Source organism: Elephas maximus, chromosome 3, assembly GCF_024166365.1.
Source record: "Elephas maximus indicus isolate mEleMax1 chromosome 3, mEleMax1 primary haplotype, whole genome shotgun sequence".
NCBI classification, from domain to species: domain Eukaryota; kingdom Metazoa; phylum Chordata; class Mammalia; order Proboscidea; family Elephantidae; genus Elephas; species Elephas maximus.
In genome coordinates, this window is record NC_064821.1 from 49,088,450 (window position 1) to 49,116,393 (window position 27,944).

At 58.5% G+C, this 27,944-nt stretch overlaps 1 protein-coding gene across 3 annotated transcripts; it reads left to right on the plus strand.

Moving 5' to 3' along the window:
* The first annotated feature begins 1,056 nt into the window (after positions 1-1,056).
* On the plus strand, positions 1,057-27,412 carry TMEM201 (transmembrane protein 201). 3 transcript variants are annotated; one of them, XM_049877850.1, is made up of 12 exons: positions 1,057-1,259; positions 8,288-8,405; positions 9,136-9,330; positions 10,616-10,792; positions 12,081-12,186; positions 12,277-12,433; positions 13,073-13,276; positions 19,613-19,845; positions 21,248-21,319; positions 21,980-22,279; positions 23,043-23,180; positions 24,483-27,412. In XM_049877850.1, exons 1-12 carry the CDS (start codon positions 1,147-1,149, stop codon positions 24,578-24,580), a joined length of 1,911 nt encoding a protein of 636 aa, XP_049733807.1. In that variant the 5' UTR covers positions 1,057-1,146; the 3' UTR covers positions 24,581-27,412. The 3 variants fall into 3 exon arrangements, with proteins under 3 accessions (XP_049733807.1, XP_049733805.1, XP_049733806.1); XM_049877848.1 differs by having other exon boundaries at positions 12,081-12,433; positions 24,483-27,410; XM_049877849.1 differs by lacking the exon at positions 1,057-1,259 and adding an exon at positions 1,280-8,013 and having other exon boundaries at positions 12,081-12,433.
* Positions 27,413-27,944: the final 532 nt, after the last annotated feature.

Sequence of the window (27,944 nt, forward strand, 5' to 3'; positions counted from 1 at the left end):
TTTTAATTACAAAAGCTATTTAGTTCAAACCAATGATACTGACAGTTGCATAAAGTTAATCTCCCCTCACCCCCTCCCCCCCAAATAACCAGTGTTAGCAGTTTGACGTTAACCATTCTCTTGTTAGGTACCCTTGAGTAGGTTCCGACTGATAGCCACCCTATGTACAACAAGGAAGCTGCCCCCATCCTCACAATCCTTAGCTTGAGCCCATTGTTGCAGCCACTGTATCAATCCATGTCCTTGAGGTTTTTCTCTTTTTCGCTGACCCTCTACCAAGCATGATGTCCTTCTCCAGGGACTAGTCCCTCCTGATAACATGTCCAAAGTATGTGAGACAAAATTTTGCCATCCTTGCTTCTAAGGAGCATCCTGCCTGTACTTCTTCCGAGACAGATTTGCTCATTTTTGCGGCAGTCCGTCGTATGTTTTAAGATTCTTCCCCAACGAGGCGTCAGTTCGTCTTCAGTCTTCCTTATTCACTGTCCATTTTCTACTTCCTACAAACAAACTTTCTATAGGGTTTTTTGTTTTTTTAACTTTGGCTATTATAAAAATTAATCTGCGTGTTGCTAACACCTATAGCTCTGACATTCTAAAGGTTGCATTACAATTTGTTCAACTTCGCCCCCATCGATGCTTTAATATAGTTTTTTAACCCCTGGGGTGGTAGCTTCAGTGCAAGTGCCTTAAGGAGCTGCAACAATCAACAAAACTGAGCACTGAGCACATAGGCCGCCTTTGGCTAGGGTTTGGGAAGACAGTAGCAGGAGAAAAAGACTAATAACAAAGCAGTCGAATGTGCCCGAGATGCTCCCCTCCCACCTGAAGAGGATGGGCGCGCTTTGAGCCCAGGGGCCGCGAGAACAAACGCTGCCGCAGCCAGCTCCGACTGCGGGCGGACAGGACGCGCCTGGGCGGCTTCCCACCTTCGGCCGCACGGGGGCGCTCCGGAGCAGACAAGGCGGCTTCCGCCGGCGCCCCGCCCCCCAGGGCTCGCCCCGCGCCCCGATTGGCTGCGCCTCGGGCGCGCGCCGAGTCAGGGGGCGGGTCCGCGCCGGCTACAAAGCGCGGCGAAGGTCACTGCGCAAGAGGCCCGCCTGCTGCCCGGGCCGCTGCGCCCGGCCGCCATCCCGCGTGGGAGCCATGGAGGGAGTGAGCGCGCTGCTGGCCGGCTGCCCCACTGCCGGCCTGGCCGGCGGTCTGGGGGTCACGGCGTGCGCCGCAGCCGGCCTGCTGCTCTACCGGATCGCGCGGAGGTGAGTGCGGGCCCGCGCCGCCGACGTCCGCAGGCCCACGCGGCCGCCCCGCCCGCTCTCCCGGGCCTGTAGCCCGCTGGCCGCCCTCTGCCTCGGCCCCGCGGCCTCCCGCGTGGTGGGTGCCCTGCCGGCGGCCCCCGTGCGCCCCACCCCCCCCGACTGCGGGCCTCAGAGGTGCCTCCTTTCCGGGGGTCCCGCGGAGGCCGCAGCGTCGCGCTGAGGGGCCGGCTCTTGGCTTACAAGCAGAGACCGGGTCTGCACGCCCACCCTCCATAAAAAGTCCGAGTTTGGAACCTTTGTTCGGGAAGCGGCTGAGGCGTGTAGATTGGGGTCGGGGGCGTTCAGAGTGGGCATGGGGACTCCAGGAATGTGGGCTGCAGGCGAGAGCATCCACGTAGCTCCCTTGTAGGGTCGCAGTCCCTCCCCCACACACCCAGGCCACCCAAAATGCAGAAGAATCAAGCCGCGGATGGAAGGCAGATGCGGTCCTCTGTGCCCTGTCTTTGGCCTTGGTCCCCGGGCAGCATGCTGGGATGGTGATGTTAACAGCCAGCCTCTATCTATCTGCATACAATTTTCCAGTCATTGTTCTAAAGTCCTCCTATTAGCTCGTTTTATACCCCCAGCTCCTGCTCCCCCGCGAGACGCAGAGGTTAAGCAAGTGGTTAAGCAGAAGAGCCATAATTTGGACTGAACAATCTTGCTCTGGAGCCTGCATTCCTAACCGTTGGACTACACTGCCCCCAAGATCCTGCTTGAGATACTTAAGGGGACTTTAAAAGGGGACTGAGCTAGTTCAGTGGCAGCCCCCAGCTCTGGCTGAATGGCACCAGAGATCATGCTGACCCCTCCTGGCTCAGCAGGGCCTCAGAGAGAGTGGACTGTTTGCCCACCAAACCCACCTTCCCAGGAGGCAGGGAGAAAAGGCAGGGTGGTGAGAACATCCTTGGGACAGAATGGGTGGGTTTGCAGCTTTGTCAGGCTATGCCAAAGGGATGCTCAGATCTTTGGTGAAAGTGAAAGGTCTTGCCCAGGGTCACTCAGTGGCAGGTAGTGGAGCTGGGATTTGAACTCAGGCCGTCTGGTTGGTGAGTCTGTTCTTCATAACCACTACCATGTAATGCATCTGGCCTCAGAAGGGGGAAATAAGTGAGAGTGGTTGAGTCACAGGCTTCTTGGAGGAGGAAGGGGTAGGAGGGACTTGAGCTGTGCCTGGAGGATGAGCCAGACTAAGGAGGGGGAGGCTGGGGATCTCGTGGACAGACCACAGCCGGCCAGAGCAGCCAGGGATTGAGGGGGCTGTCCCTGCCCCTCAAAGGACCTCTGAGAACCCAAGTTTCTACATGTATTAGTTCCTAGAAGTTGAGTCGGGGGGGCTGCAAGACCATCTGACTCATGCTGGCCCCTTTATCCATGGGTGCACTAAGGTCCAAAGCGCAGGGTGCTCTGATCCAGGGCGTGCTGGCAGCAGAGCTGGCCTAGAGCCCAGAGTTTCTCCTGGACAATGCTGCCTCAGTTAGCCGAGGCTGGGGAAGTGGTCCCAAGGGTCAGAGCCTGGACGGGGTAGGGAGCAGGCATGGTGCTGCGTCGTTCCCAAACTTGCTGGCATCTCCTGTACTGCTGTGTGGCTGCATTTGCTCACTGCGTCTCGCACTTTGGTGCCTTGTGTGATGGTCGGTCTCAGGTCCTATTTCCCCATCCCAGACCCTACAGCTAGCTTTCCCTCTTGGAGACAGGAATCTGGGGCCTGGTGAAGTGCTGGGGAGCTGGGTACAGAGGGCACGGTTGGGCGGGTCAGAGCTGTGGTGTGGCATTACACCAGTGCTGTTGGTTGTGGTTTGGAAGGACCAGTCCCTCCCGGCATGCCCAGGGATGTCCACACAGAGCATTGGGTTTGTCCAGAGGTCATAGATTCAGAAACAAGGCCAGCCCTGCAGCCTGAGCCTCCACCCTTTAGGAAGGCAGCAGGCCAGGGGGACACCGGGATGGTGATGAAGCTGGCTTTGGCAGCAGCTCGTATTTTGAGTGGCCATCAGGAGCGTACATAGGAGAGTTGTTTTTGGAAGGCAACTTGGCAGGTGGGAGTTTGCGGGCTCAGCACAGGGCTTGCAGCGGGCAGGGGCATGGCCCTGTGGCTGGACATGGAAGGAGAGGCTGCCTGGCACACCGTGGGTCTGTCCCACTGCCCTCTGCTCAGATGCCAAAGGGCTGGCGTGAAGGGCATCCATCTTCCCAGAGCCTCCGTCAGTGCAGACCCCAGCTTCCTGCCTGTGGAGCCCTCTCATCCATACTACTGTTAGTGCGGTAGCAGCCAGCATCTCCATGCTGGTGACAGACCAGACACTGTTCTGAACAGTGCACACAGCCCCCTCAAGAACCCTGGTAGCATCCCCACGAGGGGCAGGAGCTGCTGCTCTCCCTGCTTGACAATTTACAGAGGTTAGGCCACCTGCCCTCAACCACCAGCTCTGCCTGACTCCAGCTCTGAACCAGGCATCACGTCTGGGTCCTCACTGAGCACTTTGGCCTCTTATTGGCCTCACAGGTGGCCACCACCAGCAGCACGGTCTCAGGGCTAGGGACCAAAGTCCTCTTTTATACACCACCTCCCCCCCGCCCCGCCCTGGCTTGCCCACCCTATGTCCAGGGGCTCATGGCAGCTGTTAGCTTTTATGCCCACCCTACCCCAAACTCCCCCACCCCAACTGTCTCCCAGTCGGGTGTGGCCTTGCCCACACCCTGTGCACGTCCCTATCCTGTGGGAGCTGCAGGGGCCCCTGTGTTCCTGGGGTTGTCCACTTTGCAGTGTCCCAGGCTAAGTGCCTGAGCTCCGTCTAGCATTCAGAGTCCACCAACACCCCCCTGCCCAGGCTCAGTGCCCCTGTGCACCAAGCCCCAGCTGAGCAGCACTGCTCCCTGGGTGCACACCATGTGGTCCCTTCCTGGGCCTTTACCCACAGCCATGCCTGCTGGAGGGCTGTCTCCTTGTTTTGCCCCATTGGAAAGGACACCACTCTTTAGGGCCACAGCAAATGTGCCTTCTCTTGGGCCCTTTCCAGTGTCGTTTGCTACCATCTGTCCCGTGAGGTTGACCTCTTTATCCTTGTGTCAAGTTCAGAAGCAGACAGGGCCTTGCTCTTGCATCTCTGCAGCCTAGTGGTTGGACTGAGGTGACTGGGGGTGTTGCCCTGCCCAGGCCAGGGTCTGCCCCCATAGCAGTGGGTTTGGGGCTTCTGTCCTAGTGTCAGAAGGTCTGCTATGGACTTGTGTGTTTTGCTCTAAGTGGGTCGGTGGGGGCGGGAGGAGGCCCATTATGTCCTTTATGCCCAGCTGTGTTTTGATGCCCAGTCGCTGCAGCCCAGGCTGGATGGGATGGCACATCTGCTTGTGCTACTGCAGGGAGGTCAGTGTGGCAGGTGTGGGCACAGCATGAGAATGGCCTCCTCGGAAGCCCAGCAAAGGCCTAGAGGAACAGATGTGGACCCCTCCCCTGTGAGACTGTCCCAGGATGTCCTCTTGGGGCTGACCTCTGAGTCCCTGGGCTGTCGGGGGAGCAAGGCCTGGCTCAGAGAGACGTCCACTGGGCCCAGCGCACAGTGGCCAGGGCCCTTGTCAGGGGGGAGGAGGGCTGGGCCTCCTGGAGGGGAAGTGTCCTTCTCAAAGCCTGGAGACTGGTTCACACAGGCCACCCCCGGGTGGCTCTGCGGTCTCCAGGCAGGACTGTCCTGTCCCATGTCTCTGCGTGGCACCGCACTGGGTACATAGGTGCCTGACCCCGGCAGATTCCTAGACATAAGACTTGCAGCTGCAGGCCTCTGGAGTGGTGGGCTTGCTCCTACAACAGGCCCCCCACCCGCAGGTGCTGATGATGATGTCATCGTTAGAGGCACATGTTTTTCTCATGTTCACACTTCTTTGCAGTGTGTGTTCTTGGGCTGGTGTAGGGGCAGCCCAGAGTGTGCAGCTGCCTGTGGTACCCAGACCCAGCAGAGCCCAAAAGCCTCTGGATCCAGGTGGTCACAGCCCGTGTGAGTGGCCTCAGACCTGTTGCCCATTAAGCCAGACAGAGACAGGGTTTAGAGGCCTTCGAGGCCTGCAACTGGGCTCCAAGCTGCCTAGAACCCAGACTGGGTGCCCAGTAGGAGGGACAAAGGCCCCTATCTCTGCTTCTGGCTTTTTTACCTGTGTAACAAGGACATTCTCATCTTAAACCTGGCCACAGAGAAGTGTAGTTTGTCCCAGAACCAGGTTGGGGCTGAGGTTGTTGGCCTGGGGGAGAGATGGAGGTTGAAGCGTTCCTGGGGGGAGCGATTACTTGAGCAAAATCAGCAAGCACTGTGCTAAGCCTGGTTCTGGGCTGCATAGGAGGCAGGCGTGGCCTGGATGCCAGGATCCCCGGCCAGGCAGAGGGACTGTGTGTACTGTGAGGGGGCTGTCGGTGTGGCCCTGCATGGGGTTCACATCCACTGTGCGTTTGTCTGTTGCATGGAGCTCCAGAAGCCACGGCGCTGGGGCATGGAATAGCCGAGACTGGCGTGGCAAGTGGACTCCCCATCCCCACCCACCACAGGGACCACGAGCCATGACTCCTGGCGTTCAGACCCTGCCTGGTACTGGGCAGGTGGTGTAGGTGACTGGGAGAGAGGCCCCCCGCCCTGGCAGGGATTTCCATGGGCTAATCACCCTTCCCTTTCGTCACCGGCTTCCTGCCCAAGCTCAGTCTGAGGCTGGAGTCATTTCTCTGGCAGTGGAGCTGGAGATTCAGAGAAGGGGCAGTGGTTCCCGAGGAGGGCTTGGGGCAGGCTCTCTGGGCCAAAGCCACAATCCCTGTGCACACGTTGTTGGTCCCAGGCCAGTGTCTCTCCCCTCCGTGTGTCTCTGTATCTGTCAGCCACTAGTGCCACACTCTTGCTTGGTTTCTCAGGCTGGTGGGGTGCAGTAGGGTCTGGGGCAGGTGTGGGCAGAGTTAAAAGGGCTGGGCCCCTTGGTGAGGATGGAGGGGTTCATCATGCTGCCCCAGGTGTGGGGCTGCAGGGTTGAGGGAACAAGAGGCTCCAAGGGCTGTGTCACGACCATAGGACACGCCCCCACAGTCACAGAGAAGCCAGGTACAGATAAACAGAGTATGTGCTGGGGGCCTCATTGCACAGGACACCAAAAGCCAAATCCTGTTGAGGCCAGTGCCCTGGCAGGGTGGGTTTCCACCCCTAGCCGTGGCTGGCACCTCCTGCCTTTACTGCCCAGGTGGTGAGGGCTGGCACCAGGCTAAGTACGGTCACGAGTTCTCTTGTGGGCCCTGTGCTGCGTGGCCCCATGCTGCTGACAAGACATGGCTGCCCCTTGCCATCCTTCATGAGGGCTTTGGCCTGTGCTGGAGCAGTGGGCGCTGGAGCACAAGGGAGTGGGGTGTGAGAGGGTGCATGGGCTGAGGCTGCTAGGGAAGTCCAAGGCCCTTCTGAGGACCTGGTTTCATCTCCTCTTCTCCGCTTCCTTCCCCGCCCTTTAACTCCTGCTTATTGGACATTTACTCTAGGAGTCCCTGGGTAGCACAGTCAAGTGGCTGACTACTAACCAAAACGTTGGCAGTTCAAACCCTCCCAGAGGCGCCTTGAAAGACAAGCCTGGCAATCTGCTTCTGAAAGGTCACAGCCTTGAAAACCCTATGGAGTAGTTCTATTCTGCACACATGGGGCCTCCATGATTGAAACAGACTCAATGGCAGCTAACAACAGCAACTGTGTAGGCCCTGTCACAACCTGTCACACAGCTCCTGCGAAAGAGGCGGTCGTCATCCTCAGTTGACAGGTGATAAGACTGAGGCCCGAGTTTGAGGAACCCACCGTGATTGGTGGACAGGAGTGGGAGGGGCAAGGCCAGGGCAGTGGCTGCTGGTATCAGGAACCAGCCTTGCTTCCCAGGGGCTGGCCTTTGTCCCAGGCCAGGACGGGGATGGGTCATGACAGCACTGGCCCTCTGTCTTCGGAGCACCTGCCTGTGCCTGTGTCACTGGGTCCTTGTAACGCTCAAATCGAGGGTGCTGTGATCGCTCCCACTTTACAAACACTGCACCAAGGCCTGGGGAGGGTAAGGGACTTCCTGTGTCCACTCCTAGAAGCGAGGCGGGGGGGCAGGGCAGGGATGCTGACAGCTGTGCCATTGGGACCCATGGGCAGCGGGGCCATCTGGTGTGGCTCCTACCCAGCAGAACCCAGACAATACAGCTCCCCCAGTGCTGGAGAGGGCAGGGGGGCAGAAGTGTGAGGCCTGGATGCTGGGGTTCAAGCAGCTGCTATCATTACCCACGTTGTTTCTAGATTTCTGGGATGGGGCTGTTTACTGAGCAGTTGCTGCACGCCCTCCCCGTGTCCGGTGGCAGACAGATCCCCCAGTGTCTGGGCCGGGATTATCCTGCAGGCTCCACCTGTCACCACACGTGTGGCCAGTGAGGCCCTCATCCCATCACCAGGGAGGGCTGAGGGCTGGCCCCAGGCTAAGCAGCTGGCCCGGCTCCACCCCTGGGCCTCCAGGGGACTGTCTTCACAAGAGCACACCAGGCTCCCTTCAGTCTGGGAAGCTCCCAGGAGCACTATTACTGCAGCCTGGGAAGCTGGGGGGAGGGCAGTCCTGGAGCCTGCTGAGTTGGTCCTGTGGCCTGGCCAGCCCTGGCCGTGTTGCCCCCTATGTCTCAGTGCCAGGACAGAGGGGACTGGTGGCCCTGGGTCCATGTGTGGACACGCTGGAGCCCAGGGAGCTGGTGAGTCAACAGCTGCCCGCTGGGGTTGGGGTGGGGGTGCTTTGCTACAAAGGATAAAGTGAAGTCCAAGTCATTTGCGTCCTTGTTCCATCTTATGCAGGCGTGGCATCATCCAGTCCAAGTGCATGTCCTGGTCGGGCCCCCCCACACCCTGCTTTGGTCCCCTTTTCCTTGGTGGTCTGGGGCAGGATAGGGCTCAGGTTGGCCATTCTGCAGGTAGGAGAGAATGGCCTGATGGGGGCTGCGGCTGACCCCACTCTTCTTCTGTCCACAGGAAGCCAACCCACACCATTGTCAACTGCTGGTTCTGCAACCAGGACACAGTGGTGCCCTATGGGAACCGCAACTGCTGGGACTGCCCCCACTGTGAGCAGTACAACGGCTTCCAGGAGGTGTGGTGATGCACGCTAGCCGGGGGATGGGACCTTGAAGCTACACGGCTCTGTGCCCTGTCCTGGGCCTGGCCCACACCCTCCCTGTGTAGGCCCTGAGCATGGGCTCCTCCCCTCCCCCTGGCCCTGCCTTTCTGCCCTGTCTGGGCATGAGGAGGAGGCTCAGGGAGCTGAGGTGGCTTGTCCAAAGTCACACTGCTAGCAGGTGGTGGACTTGGAGTTCTTCCCCAGGTGTTGCTGACCTATTCTCAGTGGTCAGCAAATGTTTTCTGTACAGGGCCCATTAGTAGATATCTCAAGCTTTAAGTGCCGTGTGGTCTCTGTCTACTTACAGCGTCTCAGCTCTGCCTTGGTAGCACAAAAGCAGCCGTAGACAATAGGAAAGCAAGTGAACGTGGCTGTGTGCCAATAAAACTTGACTTTTAAAGAAAAGTGGCCAGCCCCTGCACTAGACAGCAGATTGCAGACTGAGCCCTGGGGAGCTGTAAGCGCCTGAAGAACCAGGCCAGTTGGAGATTTGGACGGGAGGGCAGGGCCTGGGCCTCACCTGGGCTCCAAGCTGGGGGCCTCCCTCAGTGTTTTGTCTGTCAGGGTTCCATGTGAAATTACTCTGGAAGGAGAGCTGCTGCTGTTGCACGGAAGGAAAGGAAGACTGTGCTGGGGCCTCCCTGCACAAGGTCTCTGCTTTGGGGTTCCCCAACTGACTGCAGATCCTGCCCCCCCCCCCCAGAACGGTGACTACAATAAACCGATCCCCGCCCAGTACCTGGAGCACCTGAACCACGTGGTGAGCAGCACGCCCAGCCCCCGTGACCCCGCGCAGCCCCAGCAGTGGGTGAGCAGCCAGGTCCTGCTGTGCAAGCGGTGCAGCCACCACCAGACCACCAAGATCAAGCAGCTGGCCGCCTTCGCCCCTCGTGAGGAGGTGAGGCTGCTGGGCAGGCGGGGGGACATGGGCAGGGCACCGTCCTGGTGTCGTCTCCGCGCCTACTGCCTCTGCTCTCCCAGACAGTCGCTCTTCTGTCCTGAGCACCCGGGGCGGGGGGTGGGGGTGGTGCTCACCCTGACCCTGTGCTGGCCCAACATTCTGGGGTGTGCTGTTTCTTCTCGATCTCCCTGTGTCTTGTGGTTGCTGCTGCCTGGGTTCCAAGCCTGGGAACACCGTGGAAACCACAACTTCTGCCAGTCCAGAAGGTTTTGTCCCTGGGCAGAGGGAGACAGAGTCCCTGGACTCCTGGCAGGTGCCCCCAGGGAGGGTGAGGATTGCCCACTCTCCCCAGTTGGGGCCCCGGTGGGCCTGTCCTCTACTCCTCCTTCTGAGTCGTTCTTGCGCCTCAGGTGGCCGGGCAGCCTGTCCGGGAGTTGTGGGGAGAGTATGCTTCTGGCTCCTCAGAGAGAAAGGGGGTAGAAGCTGCCGAGAGGCTTGGCGTTAGGAGTTTGCCTAAGCCGGCAGTTTCGCCTCCCCTGAGCCCACTGTGGTGTCCAAGAGCCTGTATCTGGCTCAGCCTGCTTGCCCAGATTTACCCAGTGCCAGGGGCTTCATGCCCTGAGGGGCCAGATCCCAGCCGAGGCTCAGGGGCCCAGGTGGAGAACAGGTGAGCTACAGCTGGGGCAGGGAGAGGTAGGCCTGTGGGAAGAAGGAAAGGAACGTGAGGTTTGGCAACCAGGGCAGCCACTGCCAACAAATTTTGGGGTTCCCATAGAAACAAGAGGGGTGTACTGGGGAGGGCAGGCTGGGTCTTAAGTCTTCTGGGCTGCTCCTGAAGCTCACAGACTCCTTCAGTCCAGGCCCACCAGGGGCTTGCTAGGGCTTTCCAGGCCCTGGGCATCAGGAGAGGTGGCAGCCCTGTCCCCTGTGCTACCCACCTTCCTGGAGCTCTCAAGTCTAGGGGGCCTGATGCAGTAATGACGTCCCCATCTCCTGGCCTTCAGCTGCCACCTCTGGGTGACAGAACCTCATCAGAGTGGCCTCCGTCCCCTGCTGGGCCCCTGCTGTCCTGGGCTCCGTGCTGGCCCTTCCTCCCTGCTCGGTAGGCTGAGGAGCAAGCAGGCAGATTAGGGGGACTTGCCCTGGCCACCCCACTTGTGAATGGGGGGCCAGGTCTACATCCAGGCTGGGCATGGTAGTTGGAGGGGCAGCCTCGTCTCTCTCAGCACCTCTGCCCTCCCCGCCCCCCGCAGACTCTGATCCTCTGCCCCTCTCCCTGCAGAGCAGGTACGACGAGGAGATTGAGGTATATCGGCACCACCTGGAGCAGATGTACAAGCTGTGCCGGCCCTGTCAGGCGGCCGTTGAGTACTACATCAAGCACCAGAACCGCCAGCTGCGCGCCCTGCTGCTCAGCCAGCAGTTCAGGCGCCGGGAGGCTGACCAGTCCTGCGTACAGGTCAGTTACAGGGGTGTCATGGGCACATGGGGGCATCCCAGTCCTTGCATTGGTGCAGAAAACCCCTTCGCAGAGGGCCAGGCCCTCATACTGTAGGTCCGCTCTTTGGAGTTGAGGCCCTTTTCCTTGGGGAAGCAGCCTTCCTGGGGGGGCCTGGTTCCCCACCAGCCCCCCAGCCCCTTCATGTCATCAGTCCCCATGGATGTCCCAGGAGAGTGGCCACAGTGACACGTTCGTGGTCTGCACCCTTCAGCGCACACTTCCCATTGCCCGCTGTCTCTGAGTGCGTGCATTCCTTGCAGCACCCCTGCCCTGCACTCTTAGGCCTGGGACCCCTGTTTACAGCTGCGGAAACCGAACTCGGGGCAGCTGGGTAGCATGCCTGGGACCACTCCCCTAGCTTGCAGTGGACTCTCTGGCTAAAATCTATTATTACCTTTTTTTTTTAATAAAACCTATTGCTGTCAAGTCTGTCATAGTGATCCTATACGACAGAGTAGACCTGCCCCATAGGGTTTCAAAGGAGCCGCTGGTGGATTTAAACTGCCGACTTTTTGGTTAGCAGCCGAGCTCTTAACCATGGAATGGTGTGGTTGTTTTAAAGAATCAGATAGAGTAGCAAGTAGAGTTAGAAGTGAAACCCAACTGCCTGCAAAGAGACTGCGGGCCCCACCCCTCTCCCTTCCCCAGCTGTGCCCTGTGACCAGTTGGTCTGTGGTTTCTGACCACATGGCTGCATCTCTGCCACTATGGCGTTCAAGTGTTTGCACAGCGGAAAACAAGGCAGACTCCGTCATCTGGGCTTTTTGGGTTCTGTGACTTGTAAGACTCCTTATCTTGGCTGTCTTTTTTAATTTAATTTTTGTCAGTGTTATCTGTATGTTTTTTGCAATTCCAGTTAACATCCCAGTAGGAATGTTTGGTGACACAATGCCTGGTAATTCCTTTGGGAGAACAAGGTTACTGTGATCTGGAAGGTTTCTCTAGGGGAGGTTGTGGGGCAGTGCCCTCCCACTCAGCAGCTTTCCTGGGGGCATGGAGGCCCAGAAAATGGGGCCGGTCCATGGAGCAGGAGGTGAAGTATAGAATCTAAGCCAAGAACATTCGAGAGTTTAGGGTCTAGTGATCTTTGATCACCAGGAACTGAGTGGCTCCTTCAGTGAGTGTTGCAGCCCTAGCCAAACTCCACACTGCATCCAGAGCCCGCACCCAGACAGGGCGGCAGGCAGGGCAGTGGGGGACATGTGGCCATTGCTGCTGACCAGCCTCTCTTCCTCCCTCCCTCCAGAGCTTCTGTTCCTCGGCTCTGAAGGCCCCAGTGCAGGTCATTGTGCTCCGAACCCTCGCCTTCCTGGCCTGTGCCTTCCTGCTGACCACTGCACTCTACAGCACAGGTGACCCCTTCACCCCGGGGGCCGCCCTGCCCCCTGCCCTGCCGCCTGGTGGCAATGGCTCAGCTGCTCCTGACAACGGCACTGCCCCAGTGGGTGAGGGCTGGCAGCAGCTGCTGGGTCTGCTACCAGAACCTGCGGTGGAGAAGTTGCGGGAGGCCTGGGCCTTTGGGCAAAGCCACCAGACAGGCATCGCGGTGCTTGGCCTGCTCACCTGCCTGCTGGCCATGCTGCTGGCTGGGCACCTCAGGTGAGTGTAGGGCTGGCGGGTAGAGGTTTGCACCCTAGATGACTGTCCAGGACAGTGCTCTGGAAAGGAGGGTGCTCGGGGTGGAGCCAAGAGCCCAGGTGTGCTGGCCGAGTCAGTGCATTGGCCCCAGGCAGCACTCATGTGTACGTGGAACAAGATGTAGTCTCTGTTCTCCAGTGGTTGAGGGTCTGGTGGGTAAGACAGGCAAGGCAGTGGCCCTCAGAGATAGCCCGCTGCTCACTTACTGTGTGCTGGGCCAAAAGTACCTCATCTGTGAAATCGGGGTGACAATAACCACCTACCTTGGGGGGTTCAGTGGGGTGTTTTAGTCCCTTGCTGTCCTTGCCTGAGCAGCAGCAGGCCCCAAACCAAGGGCTGCGTCCACATCATCTTCCTCATCAAGGTGACTCGAGGGAGGGTTCCTTAGCCCCATCTTACAGACTATAGCTCTGAGGCTGAGGAGAAACCCTGTGGCCTGCTCAGAGGCGGGATTCCAAGGCCCATGTTCTCTCTTGGCTCTGGGATCTGTCCTGATCTGGGCCAGGCCTAGGGCCTGTGGATTAAGGAGGCAGGAAGGGCTGGGTGGGGAGGGCTTATCCTGCCGGATGGGCACTCACTCTGCCCCGCTGTTCCCTGCAGGCTCCGGAGAATTGATGCTTTTGCCTCCTGCCTGTGGGCCCTGCTGCTGGGGCTGCACCTGGCCGACCAGTACCTGCAGGCCACCTCACCCAGCTGGCTGGACACAGTCAAGTTCAGCACCACGTCCCTGTGCTGCCTGGTGGGCTTCACGGCAGCCGTGGCCACGAGGAAGGCGACAGGCCCGCGGAGGGTCCGGCCCCGAAGGTCAGAGAAGCAGCAGTGACTGCGGGGGGAGGACAGACGGACGGACAGGCCCAGAGCTTTACCTCCCAGCCCAGGGCAGGGCTTTTCTCTCTCTTTTCCCTCTTTCTTGCCTGCCTCACTCCCATTCTGCCCAGCTTATAGCCTGGGTCTGGCCCAGCCTGGCACTTCCCTGATGAGCCAGGCCTGCCCCCTGCCCTTCCCAGCAGGACCAAGCCACCTCCTGACCTAGGGTGTTCCCCAGGTACCCTCTAGCTGCTTTTACTGCTGCCACCTCTCTGGCCAAAGACCCTTTAGCTGCCTCCCCCGGGGACAAGCTTGCCTGTGACCCGAGGTTTCCTGCTGGCAGCTCCAGGCCCCCACCCTCACCTCGGCCATCTCCTGCCTCTGACACCACTGAGGGGTGCGGCCCTGGTCTTGGCTTCCCTCTCGTCTCACCCTGTCTCTGAAGCCCTAGGCACATGCAGACTGGACCCTCACCACATGGCCTGACCATTCGGGCTATGTGACACAGGCAGGTGGGGTGGCAGGGACCAGGGCAAGGCCCCCTCATCTTTTTCCTCACGTGGACCCTCTCCATGGTCCTGCCTGTTGCTGGGCCAGCCTTGCTAGAGGCCAGCAGGGCTGGAGGGGTGGGTCTTGTCCCTCTAGAGCTGCCCCCAGCACCCTGTTCTCAGACCTTCTGGAGACTGTTAGCCCTCAGCCTACTTCCTTGGGAGTTGGGAGTACAGTTCCTGGGCCCAGCTGCCTGCAGGGCAGACCCACATCAGGAAGTCCTGCTTCTCCTCATGGCCAGGAGGTGGTCTCTTTACCGCCAGGCCCGCTGGGAGTGGTCCTGGGTCGGGGGGGTGGGGGGGGGGGCGCGGCGTTCACAGTCTTTCCCTTCTTCATCCATTAGTTGTCTGACTCTACTGTGGGCCAGACAGACAGCACCGGGCATTCATGCCCTACCATGCCACCGGGATGCCCTGGCTCCACCCTGCCAACTGGGCCCTCCACACCTCTTGCTGGGCCAGCCAGGGCTTCCTGGTTCAAGGCTGCCGCTAGCTGCTGGGGCCTGCACCCACCTCCACCCTGCTGCCTGGAGATGTCCCCAGTTTCCCCCATTCACCCCATATGATGCCTGGAACCAAGGTGTAGGGGCTCAGGCTGCCTGAGGATGTGCCGGTCCATGATGATAGCAGACTATTTCTCCTCTTGTCTCTCTGGCCTGTAGTCACCACCCTCCTCCAGCCCCTGGCAGCCACTCACGGAGGGTGCTGTGGGTGCCTGCTCTCCATTTCCACTGCAGGGCGGCCGCAGAACCCTCACAGCCTCCCACCCTCCAGGGCCACCACCTCCCTTCCTTGAGTTGGGTGGGGAGGGAGACTGGGGACTGACTCAAAGTCACCAGAGGGCTGGCCTAGGGATGCCATCTCCCAGAGTCAGCCGCCCCAGGGGAAGGTGTGTGGCCTCGGCACAGACCTGCTACTCTCCAGCTGTGTGGTCTTGGCTAGGCCCTTCCTGTTCCCAGCCTCAGTTTGCTCTCTACAGAGTGAAGGGCAGACCCTCTCCAAGACCCTTAGAGTGTAGTCTCAGCAGATCTCACCCTCCTTCCTTCCCTACTGTCCCTGCCTCTGTCTTTTGTTTGGGTCCTGCTAGCGTCAACTCTTGCCAGCCTTGGTCTCCTGTCCCTGTCACCAGGGTCAGGGCCTGGAGCAGGTCCCAGGGTGAAAACTAGGAGAGGTGGACCCTAGAGCCCACTGCGTACAGACCTACAGCATAGCCCTGGGCAGCTAGTGCACATGACCTCTTGGGGCTCAGTTTCTTCTTCTGTACTTTGGCACCATGTGACTGTCTTCCACTCACAAGCTCTGGTGAGGATCACACGAACTGGTGCATATGGGCGCGCTCTGAGAACTGGAACCGTGTCCGCGCTCTGAGAACTGGAACCCTGTCCGCTCGTAGAGAATGTTCCCTGGCAGGGGGTTGCATCAGAGAAGGCCACACAGGAAGGTGGACCACAGCTATCCCCTCCCTGGTGTGGCGCCCTCTGGTGACCCCAGGCAGGCTGCACCAGCCCCTGCACTCCATGTCTGCAGGGCTCAGGGAGGGCAGGCTCAGCCACAGGGCTACCAGCTAGCTGGCCCAATGGGCCCGTTGGTGTGAGCACTCTCGCGCTCAGCATGTTAGGATCCTTGGTGCCCTGGTCATGCCTAGGTGGAGCCCTGCAGAGGGGGCGCATGTCGTGCCTGAGCCCCGCTGTTCAAGGCAGGCCTGAGAGGCTGCCCCACCCCATGCAGCCAGATAGCAGCGTGCCCCCTCCTTGGCATCTGTCCGTGTGCGAAGACGCTCAGTGCTTGAGGAGACCTTCTGTGACAGTCCCTCCCCTACCTGTGACAAGGCCTCAACCTCTCTGGCCAGCTTGTTTTCTGCTGCCCTCATAGTATGAAGGGTGGGGTGAAAACCACTGTGGAGAGACCTGAAGGGGTCCATGTTTTCCCATGGCAGGCTCAGCGGGGGCAGAGCCTGGAATCCCGCCCATTGGCCAGAAGCCATTCTGGTGGTGTGCCTTGGGCGGGGGGGCGGGTAGGGGAGCCACCTGCCTGTGCCCCACACTCCATGCCCCCAACCAGGGCCCCTCAGAGAGCAAAGGCATCAGAGTGGGGCCCATTGGCTGTGCCTCCCCGTCCCTGTATGCTGGCATCTCTTCTGGAGGAAACTGACAGTGAGATGCTAATTACTGCTTTGCTTGGCATTGGGTAGAAGCAGGACATCTGTGTGTATGTATGTATTTAAATTAAATTATTTATAATAACCGTAAGCTCTCTTGCTGGCCAGGAGCCCCCTGCTAGGCAGACGTCTTTACTACTTCTAGCAGAGTATGGAAAGACAGACTGCCTCGGGAGAAGAACCTCTTTAGAGGAAGGGCTCCCGACCTTTTTAGAGTTTTGTGTGGCTTTTTAAATTACCCATCTGTCCCTTAAATTTTCATGAATAGGATATTTATTCCAACCCCCTTTTGATGTTACTGGCAACGACGGAGGAAGTGCTGGCGTCCCTGGGATTATGGCTTGTAATTGAGAATGTGTCACCCCTGGGGATGTCCCTTTCCTCCCCCACGGCTGGGGACAACCTGTCAGAATATCACAGGTCGGGTAGGATCATCCAGGTGGCGCACCTGGCTGTCTGCGCCCTCCTGTTCCAGCCCCCGCCCACGGGCCCTCGTTCCTTCGAGTTACCTCCTACGAGTTACCTGAGAAGGCTGCTCCAGTAACACTGGCCCAGGAACAGACCGCCAGGACTCGTCCTTCTCCAGCCCCAGGGCCCCACCCCACCCCACCCCAGAAGGAGCTTGTGTCTTTTCTGACTGTTCTGAGTCTTACTGTCTCTCTGTGTAGTAGATTGTGGAGAATTGTCTAGTACCCTCTAATCACTGTAAACACCACTCCTGGCCACCGACGCTGGTTTCGATGCCATGTTTTCAATAAATGCCTCCCGGGCCCGCTTTCTACCGGTTTGGCTTCAGGTGCCATGTCTTTTTTGTTTATTCCTTCGTGTTCCTTTAGAAGTGTTTCTGTGCCTGGGAATGGGGAGGGGGCTTGGGGTACAGGCATGTCCACGGGAGTCAGGCTGGCAGTCAAGTATGGAGCTGGTATCCTGGGCCCAGATGGCTCAGGGCCCAGCTCTTTTCACCTGCCTTGCTGGGTCACAATGGCTACTTAAAACCTTGTCTTCTTCATTCCACCCTCAACCAGGGCTATTTGGCTGGGGAAAACTGCCTCCCCTCGGTGTTGGATCAGAGTAGGACATGCCTGACCCCTCCCCAGAATCACTGTCTTCCGAGGTGGGCGTGAAGATTTGGGTTCTGGGCTCTTAGTCCATCTCTGAGACCTGGTTTGAGGATGCAGGGCAGTTTGGGGGCTCTCACCAAAAGGAACTCCAGTACCTTTGGAAGCTCTTAGGAGCATCCCTTGGGAGGTCCATCCTGGGCTCTCCTAGCTGCTTCTGCACCCTCTTCCAGAGCAGGGTCCTCCAGCGATACGGTCATGATGAGAGTTCACACTTGGAGCTTTACAAGGATCAACTGATTGAGTGATGTTACTGTTTAAGTGTCACAGCAAGAGGGGTCAGACCTCCAAGAACTTTCTCTAACCCCCGCCGGTACCAGCATATCCAGTGACACCAGAGACCAAGTAGGACATTTGCCAAGTAGACAAGAGACTGGAGTGTTAATCAGCGGGGCAGTCCCAGGTGTGAGCAGGATCTGGAAAAAGTGGGAAAGAGCTGGCAAGACCCAGCTTTTCCTGGCCCCAGGTGGCCTCTCTGCGGCTCAGGCAGCCCACTCGGAGCCTCTCATCCCACTGCGCCACCACAAGGCTTGCGGCTACTGAGACTCCCAGCCTGCCTGCTTCAGGCTGAGTGCAGTGGCTTTGCCTGTGTGCTGCCCAGTGGGGGCGGGCACGGGAAGCCTGGCACAGGGTCCTGCTGCCATCTGCTGGGAGGGCCTGGGCGTGTGCACATGCATGAGGGCCCCAGTGCCCTGCTGTCCTCACTGCTCGTCCGCTACAGACTCTACAGGAGGAGACGGGCACCCACTCTCCTACAAAGGCTCCCCGCAAGTTGTCAGAGCAACTTGTTCCCAGGCTCCAGCCCACCTTGGCTGCCCCTGCAGGTGCCTGGCACTGTCTTCCTCCTGGCCACTGCCCAAGGCCATGGTGCTATCTTGCCAAGTGACATCACACTTCTAAAATGGCAACGCGAAGTTATATTTTCTACTTAGAGGTGGAACCACCCCCAGATGTCCCTTGGGGGCAGAGAGGTGGGGGGTCAGACAGGCTTGGGAGGAAGGCCAGTGGATAGAGCTTAGGCATATCCAACCTGGGGCACATCCTGCCTTGATTTCCCCATGTTCCCCAAACACTGGGCCTTGCCTTTGGTTCTGAAGTCCAGGTGCTTTGGAAGGCATTAGAAAGGTCACATGATTCTCCAGCAAGTCAATGGCTGACCCCATACTTTCCCTATAAAATGCTTTTAAAAGGCAGGGAGGTGAAAATAGCTCGGGAGATCTGTGGGACTGGAACCATAGCTTGGCTAGTGATGCCCCAAGCAGTCGGTCATGACACACGCCAAAGGCCTTAGCCAGCCTGCAGGAGGGCCCAAGCCAGCCTGCCTGCTTGGTGGCAGCTGTCAGTGGGCTCGCTTGTCCCTGGGGACTGAGGTAAGGTTGGGCTCCCCGCCATTGGCGGACTAATGTATTAACTGCCCCACCCCTCTCTCCCCTCTGTAATCAGTTGCCTTAATCAGAAGCATGGTTGACCTTCTGGCTTGGGGCCCTCAGGCCCTGTTGTGTGATTTGTACTCTTCTCGAGTTAAAGAGACACTGTCACCTTTTGTCTCTCGGGCAGCATTTGCTGGTAGTTGTCAGAACTTCCCTAAGCTTCGAGTTTGGTTTGTGGCCTGGTGGTCAGGTCTGTGACAGCCTCTTTCCAGGGGGAATTCCAAAGCTTGCCACCACCCCTCTGTGCCACACAGGGCTGTGGAGGGAATCTCCCAGCATCCAGGAGCCCTGGTAGCGCAGTGATTAAGAGCTTGGCTGCTAACCAAAAGGTTGGCCTGTTCAAATCCTCGAGCCACTCCTTGGAAACCCTGTGGGGCAGTTCTACTCTGTCCTGTAGGATTGCTATGACTCGTAATCGACTGGACAGCAATGGTCATTTGGTTGGTTATGAGTCAGAATTGACTTGATGGCAGTGGGTTGGTTTTGGTTTTCCAGCGTCCAAGAGCAGGAGGCTGTCCCCCATGGGCAGCACAGCCATGGGACTCTGAGGAGTCGGGCCCTGGGGAACAGAGGACATCTAGGTTGCCACCTGGCTTCAAGAACCCTGCTGCAGCCTTCCTCCCCGTGGTCCGAGCTCGACTGCTCTGTTGGGCCCTGAGGTCACCAGAGGCTCTGGACACAGAACAGGAAGTGCCAAGGACAGGGCCAAGCCCATTAACCTTGATGGAGTGCCTGGCTCAGGGCTGGGTGTTTTTGCCTCAAGGCAAAGGGATGGCGTGAGGTTGGCAAGGGCGACAGTGTCACTTTAATACCGAGACTCGTAGTGAAACTAGTTTGCTGTGAGCCTGAAGGGGGTCGGAGGGGCATGCTGGGAGGGGTGGGTCATGCTGGCACCTCCCAGCCACCCGCTCCTAATGGCGTGAATGTGTTGGGACTGCTTTCTGCTTTAACTAACGCACGCCTTCTCCGGGGACCCAGACTCAGGCCCCCTGGCACGGTGGGGAGGGGTTCAGACCAGCTGCGCAGAGGCCTCCTGGGCTGACGCTTTTCCTTCTCCTGGGCCCACTGGGCTCCCGCAGGTACTTCCCAGGAGACCCTACTGGCCTCTTCCCCACAGTTCCCAGCCTGACCATCCCCTGCCCGGGGGTCGGAGGTGCCTCACCGGCTCTGCTCATCCCCACCCCACCTGGTTTCCTGCCCCTCACCAGCCAGCAGCTGTTTCGGTCACCCCGACGGGCCTCACCCTCCTCCCTGCCAGGCCGCCTCCACCGGGCCCTCTCGCTGGGAACCATGCCCTCTCTGACCCGAGCAGGTAAGAGGCACAGATGCTGGGCACAGGGTTTCTGGGGAGCAGGAGGTGGGAGGTCATGCCAGAGAGCAGGCGGGGCTCTTGCCAGCAAAACAGGCAGAACTGGGCCCAGGTCCCAGTGCATCCAATCCGTAGCTGGCCTTGGCCAAGTGACTTAACCTCTCTGAGCCTGTTTCCCCTCAGAAAAATAGAGGTGGTAGAGGAACACGCCTCGGGGTGGTTGTGAGGGTTGAGAATGATGTGCTTAAGGCCTGAGAAGGCACCAGCCGCAGTAGGTGAATGTACGTGGTTGTTGGGGTTTGTCTTTTACTGTCATTCTCACCATTGTTACCACTGTTGTGGTTGAGGCGTGGGAGGCTGGAGCCTTCCCATGAAGTCCAGAAGTCCAGGGCATTCAGTTCAAGTCACTGGTCAGCATACTGAGTGCTTCTGCCAGTGGACTCCGGGGTAATGAAGACCTGGACACCGTCGTCAGGAGTTACCAGCCACAACGGAAGACCCTTGTCTCCCCTCACCTTTCCCGACAGGATCTCCAGGCAGTTGGCTGGGATTCAGATCCAATTTTAAACATACTCTGAGCCCTACAAGTGTTTTGTGGCCGAGCCTCTGCCGCCTTTGGAAGCGCCCTGGTGTGGACTGGGTTTGCCTCCCTCTTTGGACGCTGTGTCCAGGGGCTGGCTCCCTGGGTGTCAGGCCTGGTGCTGGGGGGCTGCAAGCTGGGATCCTATTCTTAGAGTCTGGCTGGGATCTTGGTCAAACCAGCAGGAACAGTGTTCTCACAAGACTCTGATTGTCCCTGTTTGGGTCACATGACCACCCTTAGCCCTTGGCGTGGGATGGTGTGGGGGAAGGGTGGCTGTGTACTGTGGCTGCAGGCCCTTTAGACCCAGCGGGTGGGGGAGGGCATGTGGCGGTCACCTGCTCTTTCGTCATTAAGTTCTTGTCTGGCACTTGGGGAAGATGAGACCCCTGAGATGAGGTCCCGGTAGTTGGGGTGTACTTGTTTCAAAAAAAGGGCATTGTGCTCCATCCTCCCGAGAGTCCACACAGGCGGTGGGGGCTGGGCTTAGTGGAGGAGCTGGAACTCAAGATGGCTGGAAAGCCGGGCCTCACAGGGGAAGAAGGGCACAGAAAGTGGTATCGGAGGACTTGAGCCCATGCCCAACTCATCACTGAAACTTGCCCTGGGTTTTGGTTTCTTAATTCCACAAAATGGGAGTGATTGCTTGGGCCTAGCTCAAAGGTTGTTTCAGGGGTCAGTCAGAGCCTGTGCTCTCACGCAAGCATGGTATGAGTAACAAGGATTGGATTTAGACAAGATGGTCTGGGAGTCATGGGGCACGAGAGCAGGTAGGAGGCACAGAGTATGCAAGCTGACCTGGTCCCCACTTTTCTTCCACTCCAGACTCAGGGTATCTGTTCAGTGGAAGCCGCCCACCTTCTCAGGTGACTCGGTCAGGGGAGGTTCCTGTTCCAGGTAAGGAGAACTGATAGCTAAGGGCGGGGGGGGGGGCTGCCTCAGGTGTGGGCAGCATGTCAGGACCAGGGGCTCCAAGTGTGGTGGGGGGGAGTGATTAGCACATCCTTTGGGGTCAGACAGCTTTGCAACAAAACACCAACCTAACACCCCCAGCTGCGCAGCCCTGAGCGAGTAGCCCTCTGCCTCAGTTTCCTCCTCTGGAAAATGGGGGTGATGGTTATTGGGATTAGATGACGTGGTACCTCTGGAGCATCCAGCATACTGTATTTGCCATCATCGTACTGGGGAACCCAATGAAGAAGCTGCTCTTGGGAGCTGGCCATCAGCAGGGGCCCAGGTTAGCTGACCCTATGTCTCCAGAGGGTGTGCCTTTCTGGGCCCTTAGCCAAGGGGGGATCAGGGGCTTGGACAGAAACTGAGGGCAGGGGGGGACATGGTTGAGGCTCTGTGAGTCTTCTGTGCCTGGCAGGGTGCAGGCCCTTCCTCCTGGTTTCCAACAGATGCCCTTCTGCCCCCCAGTTGCCCTGCAGCCATCCTTTCTTCCTGGGTTAATATATACAGAAGCCCCAGGAACACAGAGCACACAGTGAGCGTTAAGGCAACAGCAGCAAGCATCATGCCTTATTGTCGTCGTGGTTTTGTCACTCCCCCACCCAGACTACTTCTCTCTGCTGTCCGGGAGCTGCCTCTCCTCCTCACTGCCCTCCCCCGCGCCCTCTGTGGCCGGCTCCTTGGCCTCCAGCTCCAGCTCCCTGCGCCACCGCAGACCCCTCATCAGCCCTGCCCGGCTCAACCTGAAGGGCCAGAAGCTGCTGCTGTTCCCGTCGCCCCCCGGAGAGGCCCTCAACACGCCAAGCAGCTCGGATGAACCCTCTCCCCATGATGGCAGCCTCTTCACCGTTGAGCCATCCCAGGCCACCCTGAAGCCACCCCCGAGGGACACCAAGCACACTGTGGGTATGGCTTGGTGGGGTCTTGAGGACCAGGGGCCAGCAGGGTTGGTGGGTGGCTGGTGTGGGACAGGGCCCTGCTGAGGCCTTACCTTCATGACTTATGTCCTCTGTGTAACCTGGGCCTGTGTTGCTCAGAAGGTGGCACTGCTCCTGTCCACGTGTGTGCGGTCACTCTCCTAGCCCCAGGCAGCCCAGCCTGGAGATCTTAGACCCCAGCTAGAACACTGCCCTGTGCTGGCTCATTGCCTCTTCCTTTCCACTTGGCCTTTGGATCCTCTGCCCCTCAGGGTGGATCTGAAACAGGCCACACACTGCCAGGCTGCATTAGGGCACAGATTTTTGTTTTGCTCAAACAGTGTTGCTCTTCAGAGCATTTTTGAAAGTTTTAATCAGGCCCCAACACTTAAAATCTAGTCATTTTCCACAAATGTGTAAATATCCTATGTCTTTTACAATGTCAGAAGATCTGGCTGTCCTGGGCCTGAATTCTGCCCAGGCAAGCAGAGGTACCTTCTCTAGCAGGGCCCAAACTCGCTTGTCCCAGCCCTGCCCCACTGACTAACCCATCCTGAAGCCCCACTAGAGTTTGCTACCCTGATCTCAAAGCACCTGCCTTGAAGGAAGGACTAGCCTCCGGCTGGAGCAGGTGGGGACTGGCACTGACCACCATTCCCAAGGCCCGTGTCCTGGGTGAGAGGTGGAGCTGCCCCACATCTGTCACTGGGGCAAGCTGTCAGCACCTGCTGAGCTGTCTTTTCTCTCTACAGACATGGGAGCAATACCAGAAAGAGGCCGTGCCTATAGCAGCCGCTCCATCAAGAAGGAAGACGACTCATCCCAGTCATCCACCTGTGTGGTGGACACCACCACCAGAGCAGGCTCGGAGGAGACTGCTGCCTGGAGAGGTATGTACCATACCACATTAGGGTGGGGCGGGGGTGAGCGGGGGCTGCCACCTGGAGAGGTCTGCCACTGCGCCAGTGCAGGGCAGGGGTGGCGGGGAGGCCAGTTCCTGGAGAGGCTTGTGCCCTGACATGGCAGGGAGGGCAGGGGAGGCTGCAGGTATGAAGGAGCTGTTGGGTCTGGGACCCCAGAGGGGACTACAAGCCCTCTAACAACTGAGGGTGGATTAGATAACCACCCAGCAGACAATGCCCCGGTCCCCGCCCCCCAGGATTAGGGTCTAGACCTGCCCTATTCGTTACAGCAGCCTGGTGGTTATTTAAACGTAAATTCATTAAATAAAAAATCCAAGTCATCAGCTGCAATAGGCATGCTTCAAGTGCTCTAGAGTAGCGTGTGGCTGGTGGCCTTCGTGCTGGACCAGCAGATAGGGAATATATTCTTTGTCAAGGAACATTCTCTTGGACCGAGCTGGTCAGCAGAGTGTGGTAAGAGGCCAGTGTGCTTCTGGGCACCTGGTGGCCTGGGTTCAAACCCTGCTGACCAGGGCGGGGGGTGAGGTAAGATCAGTGGTTCTAGGCAAAGCGCCCAGCACCTGGTAAGCACTGGACAGGGTTGTCCACCAGCCCGTTAGTCTCCCCTGTGGGGAAGCGCCGGTACTGATGAAGGTGGACGGAGCAGCTGAGCAAGCTTTCTTGAAAAGGGTCCTTTTGAGCTGAACCTTGAAGCTAGGGTGGCCTCACACCAGGCTGGAAGTCAGGTGTGGCCAGCAGGGTGACACAGGCTGGGGGCTGACTGGCCTGGGTCAGTGGGCGTGACCTTGGAGGCTGGGCAGTCGCTTGTCTCCCTGAGCCCCAAGCTCCTCATCTGCAGGCATGGGGGCTGCAGCCCACTCCTTGCTGAGGTACAAGCACGAGGAGCCCAGCCTAGTGCCCACCCGGTGGTATGGGTTGGTAAAGGCTGCACCTCCAGGGACGTGGCACTTCAACAAGGGACCATGGGCAGGCTTGGGTGGCCTTTCCAGGTGGGGAGGCCTTTCCGGCGGGGAGGGCTTTCCAGGTGGGGAGTCCTTTTTAGGTGGGGAGGCCTTTCCAGCTGGGGTGGCCTTTCCTGGTGGGGAAGCCTTTGGGCCGGAAAAAGACATGGGGGTGAAGTCTCACCTATCTAGGAGGGTGCCCTCGCAGCCCCCAGGAACTATGTTCCATGGACAGGCGTGGATGCTCTGCCAGCTGGCCCCCCATCCACATGTCCCCACTGTCTCCCTTGAATTTTGCACCCTTGACCAAGTCTCTCTGCCCTTGCAGGTCGTTTCAACCCCTCCCTGGTCCGAGGCCTCCTGGCTGTGAGCTTGGCTGCCAACGCCCTCTTTACCTCAGCCTACCTGTACCAGAGCCTGCGCTGACCCACAGCCCGGCCACCTCCACCACTGCCGCTGGCCACCGGGGCCGGAGCGATCGGCAGCCAAGCCTCAGAAGCCTCCTTGGAGCAGCCACCACTGCCTCTGCCTGCCCCTTGAAGGCCATGACCTCGTGGTTGCAGAGAAGAGTGAAGGGAACAGCCAGTAGCTGCCTGCACAGTGGGACCCTCTCCTGCCCCAGGCTACCCCCTCCTCAGCCAGGTGGCTGCAGGCCTAAGTGGGTGTTCCTGAGCCACACACCTTGCTCACTGATTCCAGGGCTAACATCGGGGATGTGTTTGGTGCTGACACTCTGATCCCTGGGCCTGGGACCCCCAAGGGACTGCCGGCCCTGGGACCCCTGCCCCCATCATCCAGCCTGGCCTGGCAGGAAGGCCAATACTACTGCACCTGGAGAGGAGCCGGCAGGGGCCGCCGCCCTCCTCCATCCAAGGCCGCGGTCACATCCTGCTACTGTACTCCCGGAGCTGCCCTGGGGTACCTCAGAGCGCATAGAGCTAAAGGCTAGGGGGTGGGGGAGTGGTCCTACTGTCACCATGTCCTCTCCCCATGAACTTGCCCTTGGGCAGGCCCCTTGAGGATGTTGTCCTCTCCCATCCTGCCCTTTTCTGCCCCCTAGTTCTATCCCTCACCTAGCTGGAGGCTCCTCAGAACTCCTGGGTCTCAGCCACCTAAGGGCCCTTCCAGGCCCTCAGGCCCAGTGTAAGCACCTGCCCAACCTCTCCTGTCCCTCTGTTTTGTTACCTCTGGTGACCCTCCCAGGAAGCAGCCCCATTAGCCACGAGTGTACGGAGCCCAGGCCCCCCTCCCCGTTATTCCCTTGCTAGACCCTTCAACCTACATTGGGCAGCAGGTCAGGGCTTGGGCCCCTGCCCTCAGAGGAGACTGACCTCCCGCACATCTGGCTCCTGTTGGCCACTGGGAGCCCAGGCCACCTGGCCTGGCTTCCTTTCCAACCCCTTGGCTCCTGCCACTGACCTGACTGATACTACAGTATCAGTACATGCCCCCTCCCTCTCTTGTGTTGGGGATGGTGTCCCAGGCTGTCCCCAGAGAGGAGGATGGCAGGGCCTTGGTCTGGCGCTGGGACCCTCGAGATGCTATGAGGAGGGGGGAACCGTGTGCACCTGCAGGTGTCAGAGCCACCTTCCCCATTGCCCAGGCCTTAGATGAGGGTGCTAGGTGGTGCGTGTGTGCGCGCGTGTGTGTGCCTGCGTGTGTGCAAGTGCACATGTCTGTGGTGCAGATGGCATCGGGCGGGCCTCGGTGAATCCCGAGGCTTGTGAGAGAGGGTTGCGGAGTGGAGGAAGGACCTTCACTCTCATTCAGGGATAAAGGTTAATTTTATTTTTGTACACATTTTTGCAGGAAAGGCATTCTGCTGATGGGCAGACGCCCAGTTCTCCCTGCCAGGGAGGTTGCATTTTCTTAAGCTGTGGGTGCTTTTTTAATTGTTTTTTTAACGTGTGGGTAAGGAGATTGCTCAGACTTCAGCCCCCACTCCCCATTCCTGTCCCGAGAGCTGCTGGTGCTCTCTCCTGCCTTTTCACCCCCAGAGCGTGGGGAGGGGTTGTGTCCTGCCAGAGACAGTTCCACTCAGAGGTGGTGCCTCAACCCCCATTTGTATGGTGGGCACGTGTGTCGGGTTTTTAAGTTTTATTTTTGCTTAACAAAGCCAAACACCATTCCCAGTGACCCTCCTCTCTGGCTCTGGGACGAGCCCAGTGGCTCCTCCTGCCCAGGATGCCCATACCTGCACCTGGCACCCTGCAGGAGGGGAACATGGGCTGGCGAGGGAGTGGGTTTTACTTATGTTCTGTTTCAGACAAAAAACACACCTTATTTTTCTTTACAAAAGCAAAAAAAAAAAAAAAAAGGAAACCAAAAAAGATACCAACCTTTGAACTATACCTGAGTCCATTTTGTCTTTGTTCTTGTTTCTTGTGTGGCTCTGGCCCTGGAGAAGGCCCCAGGTGGGGCGGGAGTGAGCCCAGCGGAGGGAAAGTGACTCCATCCATGTGTGTGTTTGTTCACTGTAGAGCTCAGGTGGACACTCAGGTGGACTTCGGGGCTCACTGTGGGGTGGCAGGCAGGTGGGCAATGCAGGTGACTACCTGGAGGCGGCTGAGGGCGTGGCTAGAGAACCTCAGGGCCTGGGATAGGAATGGGGAACAGGAGCTTCCTGAACAGAGAGGAGAGAAGGGCACCCCAGATTGAGCAGCCTGGCAGATGAGCTCGGCTTGTACCCTCAGAAAAGTCCACCTCGCCCAGCCACCCTGACTGTCCTAGGCGGCAGGGAGAGGATCATCTGCAGGGAGAACCAGGGCAGGGGCCTTGTCTTCCTTGAGCCCACTGGGGCTGTCACCCTGCCGGCCACTAAGCATCAGCACCTGCAAGTGCAGCGCTGGCCAGGAGGCCCATGCAGGCCAGGAGGCCCGTGCAGGCCAGGAGGCCTCGCTCTGGGGAGTGCAGTCAGGTTGAGCTGACTTGGCCCTGCTGTGGTGCCTGTACTGGGGTGGTGAGCTGGGCGTGTAGGGCGCCAAGCAACAGAGGCACACTCAGGTTTGTACAGGTGCAAGTGGGCACCAGGAGGGAGGCTCTGGAAATACGGCGCCTGGGCAGCGGCAGCCTCCTCAGCCATGCACACCGAGCCTCCTACAGACACAAGCTGTGGCATCAGGTGGGGTTGGGGTGACGGTGAGGCTGTGTGCCCGTGGGCCTCAACTTAGTTCTCAAATATTAGGGTGGCTATCTGGGTTGATGTGATCCAGCCAGGAAACGGAGCAGCGGGAGCTCCCAGCAAGTGTTACCTATGGCCACTCAGTGGGGCGGGATGGTGAACTGGAGCCCCAGGCAGTCTGGAGGCAGGGTGGGCAGTGGTGCCCTTACCCAGAAGCCACCCCTCTGCAATGGGAGCCAAATGCAGGTGGAACCACAAACACACCCCATAGCTCCCAGACATGATGTCCCTGGAGGCCTAGGGTAGCTACTGTATCTTAGTTATCTAGTGCTGCTGTAACAGAAATACAAGTGGGTGGCTTTTACAAACTATTTTATTTTCTCACAATTCAGGAGGCTGGAAGTCTGAATTCAGGGCCTGGTTCTAGAGGAAGGCTTTCTCTGTGTCAGCTCTGGGGGAAGGTCCTTGTCTCTTTTCAGCTTCTATTTCTTGGTTCCTTGGAGATCTCCTGTGGTGTGCCGTCTATCTTTTCCCATCTGTGCTTGCTTCCACGGTTGATTGCTTAATCCACTCTTGTATATCTCAAAAGAGACTGACTTAAATTATACCCTATGCTAATACTGTCTCCTTAACATAACAAAGACAACCCGGTCCCAAATGGATTATAAC

Excerpts from the sequence above, each read along its gene's own strand:
- TMEM201 (XM_049877848.1), top strand. The coding sequence starts at position 1,147 with ATGGAGGGAGTGAGCGCGCTGCTGGCCGGCTGCCCCACTGCCGGCCTG. Across the intron at positions 10,793-12,080 it reads CTGACCAGTCCTGCGTACAG|AGCTTCTGTTCCTCGGCTCT; the intron begins GTCAGTTACAGG and ends CCCTCCCTCCAG. Across the intron at positions 13,277-19,612 it reads CGGAGGGTCCGGCCCCGAAG|GTACTTCCCAGGAGACCCTA; the intron begins GTCAGAGAAGCA and ends GGGCTCCCGCAG.